The sequence below is a fragment of the Sitodiplosis mosellana genome, unplaced genomic scaffold, assembly GCF_009176505.1.
Source record: "Sitodiplosis mosellana isolate CC-2019 unplaced genomic scaffold, AAFC_SMos_1.0 Smas_scaffold_38, whole genome shotgun sequence".
Taxonomy (NCBI): domain Eukaryota; kingdom Metazoa; phylum Arthropoda; class Insecta; order Diptera; family Cecidomyiidae; genus Sitodiplosis; species Sitodiplosis mosellana.
In genome coordinates, this window is record NW_022595280.1 from 1811406 (window position 1) to 1820319 (window position 8914).

Genomic DNA, 8914 nt, shown 5'->3' on the forward strand with positions numbered 1-8914 from the left:
TGACATTGAATTTGGAACGAACAATTGTGCCAGTGACAGCGCTCTGGTCGAAATGAAACGCTTGGTATAGAGAGAGAGGAGCGCGCTTCGTGCTCGGCCAACTTCACACTAGTCGAATGTCGTCGTTTAACGAACACCATCAGACCAACTGTTGTGTGCGAATTGCGAAAAAAAAGAAACACACCGAATACAAATAAATTCTTATTTGCGCAATTAAACCGAATCACATATGGACACAGAGACAGACACTTCGTTGCGATCACTTTAAGTTTTTCTTTGAAACAGCAAACTCCGTTCAAAACGACAAGGATTTACAAACGGGCAACGGAAAATTGTCTTTTCGACACCGTAGATTTCAATCACTCGTTTCTTTTTCTTTTAAGTTTCGTTTTCATTTTTTTTTCTTCATCTTCCACTTTGTTCTTCTTTTTTTTTTAATTGTTGTTGTTGAATTTTATGAGTTTATTTCGTCGTCGGATTTTTCAAATCGAAAAAAAATCATTTGTTATCATTTGTAAGGAGTTCATTTTAAGTTTATTGTAATGGCATATTATGGTGTTTTTATACCGAGTGAAAAGAAAAACGCTCTCATCGAAGAAGGTAAGTGATAAGAAAGCATTAAAACAGTTGTAAATTTATTGAAATTTTAAACGGTGACGACCGTACAAGTGGAACAGCGATATACATAGCAAAAAAAAAGTGAAAACAAGCAGTGAATTTATCGGTTTTTTGCTTGGATTTGCTTCGACTCACTGCTGTTGTTGCAACGAGCACGTCGATTGTGTGTGTTTTATTCTGTGTGAACCTTACTAAAGTCTACCATTATCGCAAACGCACCTCAGTCATTGCTGTTTTTAGACTTTACTGTACACTTGAATATACAGTCTATATTTGTCCGTCGATGCTACTACTGACTACTGCGATGCCAATGGGCTGGTAATATGCCTCTTTGTCTCGAGACCGACGCGTTCTAAACAAAAATAAAACACTATTGATGGAACGATTAATGACTTTTGTCAACGATCTCGTTACATTCCACGTTCTATTCACAACGCACCACATTGAATCGTCTGCGATTCCGCCGTTGTTTTGCGTGTACGAAAGTGAAACTTTGTTTATGCGAATATTGGAAACGTGTTTTTGTTGTTGTTTTTTTTCCTGTTTTACTCGACGATTTATTTATATTAGTTTTCTTTGTTCGAAACATTTCAGATGCGCAACTGGTATTCAGCGACAGAAATGAGGCGTTCAAAATGCTGAAAAAGGTACGCGAATCACGAGTCAAATCGTTTAAAACGTATGAGGAGGCATATCGATTCTCAAAGTGTGGCCTAGAGAGCCCCACTGAAACCGAAATACCGCTTATTATTATATCCGCCGAAATCAACGGTGTTCAGTCCAATGGTACTGGTAATAACAATGTTAACTGTGATAAGAATTCGTCGAAAGGTGAGTTTCAAGGTTTGTTTGGTCAATTGATTTGATTCGATTCATTTAATACTGTCTACGTTTGACAAATCGATTGCATGTGTAAATATTGCACCGAATGATGTAATTTCTAAAAAAAAAGGCGTCATTTATTATTTTAGCGTCCCCAATGGTTGGAGAAAAAACATCGAATTTCCGCGGACCAACAAGCCAAGAGCTAATTAAATTCCGAAAAATGATTGAACAAGGCGACAAAGAATCGGCACAAAATCTTATTAAATCGAATCCACGATATTTAGTTAGTTCCGGCGATACACCGACCATATTGAAAGAGTAAGACTCTTTGTAACTCATATTATGACTCACTTTATGACTCAATTATAATATAGTGATTCACTTTTCCGAACAGGAGTTTTCGATACAATGCACTTCATGTAGCAGCCATATCAAAGAATGCTGAGATGACGATTCTGGTTTTGGAAACGGTTGGCGATCCCGAATTCATTAAATTGCTACATGGAAAAGATGATGACCGCACCGCCGAAGATGTCTCCAATATATTGTTAGATTTATACTTGAATATGCCCGAAAAGGGTCGCGGCGAAACACCATTGCATTTGGCCACCAAATTCGGTGCCGCTAGTGTCGTTGAAGTACTCACATCGTATCGGGAATGTCAATCGAATCGGAATACAGAAGGATATTTGCCAAAAGATGTAAGTTACCTAATGTCATGATTAAACTCCCAAAAAATACTAAAAATTACGAAGAAAAATGCGTTTTTTCTGTTCAGAAGTTCACTTTTGGAAACACAAAGGTGTCTTTGATTGTAGAAGAGAGTTTACCTGCTTCAGTAACACATACTTCTGCTAAATCGTGAAATTCATTTCAGATTGTATGCTCCAGAGTGACATCCCCGGATCCAGCAGTAGCGTACACCATTCGAACATTGCTGGAAGGTCGATTTTATGTGCCAGTCATGCGATCAATCGACAATTCAACACCACCGGTCATTGGTGAACCGTTCATGGAAACTCAGTTGCCCAACGTAAATACTGTTTAAAATGAGATGGAAATGGATTTTATGCTAAAGAAAGTGTGTAATCTTATTTTAGCAGGTGCCAGCAAATGATTTGCTCAGTCCAAAGATGGAGATACGAGCTATAGCTGGTCCGATGAACAAAGAACAAGCTGAAGTAAGTAGACTAAAAACGTATTTCTGAAGTGTTCGACATAATTTATCAACGTTTAAATCTAAAATCCACCGATTTTCAGACGTTCCGGAAGCGTTGGAAAACGCCACCACGGGCCTTGGGTTCGCCGGCCGCATTTTTAAAATCGCCGGTCCAAGAACAAAGTCCAATCAATGGATCGCCGCTATCTTCCTATCCGAATATGATCATTCGTCAGCGTTGTACACCGAGTAAGACTCCACAGAGAGAAGTCACACCAACGCTAACGATTGAGAAAACATCGCGTCGCCTCTTCGACAACAATGTGACGGACGATGAAAACATCGCTCCGAATGCGGCAAAGATGTTATTTAGAAATTATCGCGATCATTCGCATAATGACAGTCTAAATGACTCGATGATCATGGCCACGCCAAGTTTAAATTCGCTAAGTGAAATCTCATTCAATGAGAACCAGTACAATTCACCTGGTTTTCGGGAACGAAATCTCAAATTGGCCGATGTTGATAAAGGTTTGGAAGTAATCGGTCGAGGTTTGGCGAAGGATCAACGGGTCACGTGGCGTGAGCATTGGGCATTTTTGGATGAATTCATCGATATCAGCAGTAACGAAGGCTTGACGAAATTCGAAATGTATCTTCAAGATCGATTGGACGAACGAATGAAACCACCTTCGTTGGCATCTCTAACACAACGAAAGTTTCAATTGACCCCATTGCCCGTTACTCCAGTGTCGAAGATTTCACAAAAACTCAACAAATTGCGCATCGAAAAGGATCCACACGACGAAAGTTTCAATCATGCACGCGCCTCGACACCGTCCAGTCCAAATGCTTTTCACGCATATTTATGCGTAGAAAAATCATGCCAAATCTATGCAAATCGATTGCTCAAGCCAATCGCCCAGAATCCAACCAATATCGTGACTGTGAATGATGTACTCGTTGGGGAATTGAATCGATTGAAATCATTAATCTGTAGCTATAAGCATGATATTCGTTTCTTTGCTGTCGATTTTCAAGCGACTCACTCACGATTTGCGCACATTGTCGTCGCTCTATTGAACAATGATCCCGAGTACCAGGAGCACAAAGTCAGTGAAACACTCCAAAGCACACTTGACCATATCTTGCATGCCAAGGAAAAATCGGCTCTCAGTGCGAGCAAAAATGGCAACAGCCAAGATGAGCTTGCCAAGAATACCACACAATTGATTTGCCTGATCAAACAATTGCTGAAACGATTGAATGATTCGTCCAATTTGATTCCACCGGAAGTGCTAACCACTGAAACGGACTGTGCCGATATTTGGCATGGCGAAGAGAAATGCGAATGTGACTGGGCCAACTCACCAAACAACAAATTAAATCGCAGTATCAAACGGAAGAATCGACTGAGCGAAACATTCGGCGATTTTTGTGATAGATTAAACATCCGATCCGAGGAGAACGAAACTGACGAAGAGGATGACGCATTTTTGGTAAGATCATTTACACGTTTTGTTTTTGGATAGATTCGTGTTTTGATTATTTTGTGTATCTTTCAGTCTCTGGAACATTCAGAAGATGAAATCGATTCAAGCGATGAAGAATTTTTCACACCGCCACAGTCACCGGTTCTGGAATTTTTCGATAACAGCGACCCAAAAATCTTATATGATAATTTCATTTTTGGGTAAGTTTTGAGCAGAGATCACTATGGGATATTTTTATTCATATGGGATAGAAATATCGCATAAAAATATCAGATATTTTTCATGCGTTGCGTTGTTGTAACGCTTCTGCAGTACAAAATTCATATTCCTCTTTGGGATCCAAGTTGAATTTCATGCAAATTTGACTTGGATCCCAAAGAGGAATATGAATTTTGTACTGCAGAAGCGTTACAACAACGTAACGCATGAAAAATATCTGATATTTTTATGCGACATTTCTATCCCATATGAATAAAAATATCTCATAGTAATCTCTGGTTTTGAGCGATTCACTCAACTAGAGTGTATTATAGTGAACATGTATTTGGTATACATTTTTGTCTTAATTTAATTGCTTTTTTGTTTCTCTTCTTTTGGATAATTTTTCATTCAATATCTAATGTTTGAATTTCAGTCAGGAACCAACAAAAATGGATAATGATGTTCTAAATGCTTTGCATAATGTTGATATTGACAAGAACTCCTATCCGAATATATATCAATGGCACACCACTTTGCTGAGATATTCATTGGAAGAGCGTGCTAGGTAGGGGCAATCTTGATTAAATTCAATTTCATCACAATTTACTGGCATTCTTTTGCAAGAAACAGTTCTGAATTTGTTGTTTCACTTCCAGTTTCCCGCAGACGATAAACACAAATGCAAACACCCTCAAATCGCCATCACCATGCAGAACATTCAGCCGCACACCAATCAAAAGTATTCTGCCAAGAATTAGCCAATTCCAATTGAAACCGTCGAAATTTCAGTAAAAGATTAACTCTAGCAGCGTTTAAACGGCAATCTGTATCACGGACGACGGTAGTCTGACAAGTGATGCTCCACAAACAGTGCAAAACAAGCCAAAATGTAAAAATTGCCATCATTTTTTTTTGCGTCATACGACTAAATTTTTCTTTATTTTTATCAATCATCACAATAGGAACAAAAATATTCAATCAATCTCGTACACATGTAAAAAAGATGAGTTCATGTTTTTTTAGGCTTACCACTATTTTTTGAGATATAAATAATTTTGATAGCTACAAGAAATGAATTTAATTCAATACTAAACCAAAAACCCAAATTTTTATACTATTTTCAAAGCAATAAAAACCACACTCAGTGTAAAAAACACTTTTATATAGAAAATTGAATAGAAATTGCACGCATTTTTTTGTGTCTTTTGCTTTGGGTTTATGGCATGTAGTAGTAGGGTCCTGTAGCCTGGGCATAGTCATAGCTGTTGGCCACTCGATTTGCTTGTAGCATAGTCTTGAGAGGAAGCGATTGAAAGGTTAAAGAAGAGAAGATTTCAGAATTTTCAGTGAACAGATGAAATTTGGATAAATATGTGAATTGTCACTCACTTGAATCATCTGCTGTTTCTTGCGAGTCAAGTGATTGGGCATTCCTTTGTCGTTTTCAATCGGATCAGGGTTTGCTGCCAGTTGATCAGATGCAACGCGCGAACTGATTTCGGCCACATCAATTTGACGAACGACGGGCAATTCATCATCGCTGCTATAGATTTTTGTGCGTTTCATAATTGTCAACGACAAATCAATGTATTCGATTGGCTCTTGCATCTGTATCTCTGCCAATTCGTATAACTCCTCTCGGTTCTTGTAGAGCATGCAACATGCGCGCAAAGAAAAATAGTAAAGGATTTCAACACCGGATAATAGACTGAATCCCAGAAATAGACCAGCGATGCCTCCGAATGATACCAATAAATCGACCCAGCCGAAAAGAACTTCGCGCTTGTACCGGATGATCGGTCATGTCAAATATTCAATGTTCACGTAAGTGTCCAACGGTTTTGATGGATCAGCGGTTCTATAAGATCAAATTCAATTATTGCTTCAATTTCATTTTTGATCATTTTTATCATTTTCAAAATTTTTTTGGATTTTTTTTTCTTATCCTAACAAAGAAAATTAATAGAATGTTTCAAAACAAAAAAAAAAATACAAATACAAGGGCACAAATTGAAAAACGTACGTTTTGCTCAATTTTTCAATTTCATAAACCGTATTCGCACAGCTCAGTTCACACTTGCTGCAGTCTCGAACATCGGTGATGTTGATTGCAAATTTAGAGAGGCACTCCAAATCCTTCAAATTGCAATATGGCATCGCTTCTATTAAAATATCATCATTTTATTTTATTACTTTTAATAAACTCTAAGTGTTTCGATGGAAAAAAATCCCATGAAAATGACTTACTAATGGGTCGATAAAAGGGTGGGATGCATTTACAAAGTTTCATGGATTTTCTCATGCGACATTCTTTCATGCAGCTCGTAAAAGTGTATTCTCCTTCATATTCTTGCAGCTTGACTTCGTCGGGGAAAATGCATTTTCGTTGGCTGATGGAAAGTTGTCTGGCGTCTTCCGTGGTGTAGGTTTGCTTCATTGATATCAGCAATTCAGCCGCAAAATCCTACACATATCAAAAATTGTGGTATATTAATTAAGCGATTTAAGAGATATATACAATATATCAAAACATACCGGTTCCCAAATAACGTGTGGTCCTATGAAAATATCACCATTTATTTTATTACTTGTAATAAACTCAAAGTATTTTTTAAAAAATCTCATGAAAATTACTCACGAAAATCCCAACCGAAATTCTCATCATGTGAGTGAACAAATATTTTTGCTTCACGTTTTGGTGTAAAAAACAGTGCCCACTTCTTATCGGTTTCAAATAGCTCATGGAGTCTTTTGTTGGTGATTCTAGATCGCACAACAAGTAAATTCAATGAAGAGAAGTGAAAGCGAATAAAGTCAGAGAAAAACTTACTCTGCATTTGGCTCATCGATGTATCTCGGATTGAATGCAAAACAAAAACCATGCTCCGAGTAGACTGGGTAAAAATGATCGCAGCACTTAACGTCTTCATCGCGATACTTACATAGGTCAAATGTTTCATTGCAGAGTATGGCGATCTATAGATTTTTGTTTCAAATGCGATACTTTCAGAAAAACCAAATAAAAAAACGAAAAGGAGGAAAACAAGGGGAAGAATGAATTGGTTTTTTTGAGAAAATCAAAGTAAAAATGATCAAAAAAATTGGAGGAAAAAATCAGAGTGAAAAAAGTCATGGGAAAAGGAAAAAAGAATGGAAAACCAATTATCGACATAACTTTTTTTCTCAGCAACATCGAGTATTTCACAAATTAAGTTTCTAAATTATTTTCTGAACTCGCCTGAAAAGTGTAACTTCTCAACGTACGGGTGTCCATCGCGTTTTTGTATTTCTTATGCGTGCTGATGTTGCTGCTCTGTGCATATGCACTATGCAAGTTTTCATAGCTCATTTGAGGCAAGTAAATCAAAAATGGTTCGAATATTTCGGTACTGTCTTCCTCGTAATTTCTTTGAAATGTGCGTTATTTATTTCGTTGAATTTTGTCGAAGCAACCGCCGACAACGATGAAAAAGAAATTAAAAACAAAGCGAAAGAAGAAGAAGATGAAGTTGTTGTTTTTCTCGTTAAACAAAAAATCTTGGGAAAAATAAAATGGAATTCGACACGGTTAAACGCTTACCCTAATTTGTAATATGCCAGATCGTATGTGCGATTCAAGTCGTACGATTCAATCGGGCACACCACAACGGTTGGGAAAACGAGCTGTTGATTATGCACGTCCATATCCAAGCCTATAAACATATTTTTCAGACTTTAATTACTTTCTCTCTTTTCTTTCGAAAGAAAATTTTCCATAATTTTTCGGAAATAATTGACTTTCGGGCTGCAACATTGTTGCGTCATGGAAAAGTCAGTGATTTACTGCTAACCATTCGATCCACTTAAAAAGGGTGAAATTGTGCATATTTCACTTCCATTAGTTACTTTGTGTGTCAATGTGCACTAAATGAAATACTTAAACTCACCCGTGATGGTTGGGTTGGTCTGGAATTTTTCCCATAAACTGGCGATTATAACAAGCGCCGAGATCAAACCAATTATAGTGAAGGAAAACCACATGAGACGTTCGCCGAACGGTCGCTCTTTTTCGCCGATGTAACGTACGCCGTGCAGAGTGGAATTATTGAAAAATTCCTTCGTCTGATAATTGAGACTGGTGCGCAGTAAACGCATAGGTGTAATTTTTGTGTCAACATCGTTCACGTCAACTGGTGGTGCTTCGGGTGCTGTGATTTTTGAATTTTTTTTGGCTGGTCGTTGCGTCGGTACAGAACCATTTACACGATTTGGCCAAGAATAATAATCCATTTTTTGTTCTATTTTTTTTCTCGGAAAGTGGAATGGAATTGACAGAGAAAATATTGGTTTGAACAAATCAAATCGAAATCTCAATCACAACTGCCGAGTGCTACGTATCCCAAACAGATATTTAGCAAGCCAACACACTTTCACTCTAATGAATTATTTTAATATCAATAATTCAATAATACACGTAATGCTATACCTAATATGTTTTTTATTTGTACAACCTCAGCACCAGCACGACTGGATTGACAATAGATTCTATCTCTGATTGCGCTAAATTACATAAAAACGCGTAAGTATTACTCTATTTGGTATTATAAAAATATCATTACCAGCACTACTTTGAGGTAAA

At 37.4% G+C, this 8914-nt stretch overlaps 2 protein-coding genes across 6 annotated transcripts; one reads left to right on the forward strand and one right to left on the reverse strand.

Annotated features, from left to right (window-relative positions):
- The first annotated feature begins 54 nt into the window (after positions 1-54).
- LOC129569524 (ankyrin repeat and LEM domain-containing protein 2 homolog) lies at positions 55-5478 on the forward strand. 5 transcript variants are annotated; one of them, XM_055448392.1, is made up of 10 exons: positions 55-600; positions 1213-1449; positions 1590-1761; positions 1838-2144; positions 2321-2476; positions 2544-2624; positions 2704-4101; positions 4168-4295; positions 4730-4861; positions 4953-5478. In XM_055448392.1, exons 1-10 carry the CDS (start codon positions 543-545, stop codon positions 5086-5088), a joined length of 2805 nt encoding a protein of 934 aa, XP_055304367.1. In that variant the 5' UTR covers positions 55-542; the 3' UTR covers positions 5089-5478. The 5 variants fall into 5 exon arrangements, with proteins under 5 accessions (XP_055304367.1, XP_055304368.1, XP_055304364.1 ...); XM_055448393.1 differs by having other exon boundaries at positions 75-600; positions 2547-2624; XM_055448389.1 differs by having other exon boundaries at positions 88-600; positions 1213-1461.
- Positions 5309-8549, reverse strand: LOC129569677 (sodium channel protein Nach). The gene is given in 10 exon segments (XM_055448777.1): positions 5309-5590; positions 5686-6154; positions 6320-6458; positions 6544-6760; positions 6832-6854; positions 6935-7059; positions 7127-7272; positions 7535-7703; positions 7877-7988; positions 8223-8549. Coding segments are annotated over 10 exon segments (1686 nt in total). The 5' UTR covers positions 8431-8549; the 3' UTR covers positions 5309-5512.
- Positions 8550-8914: the final 365 nt, after the last annotated feature.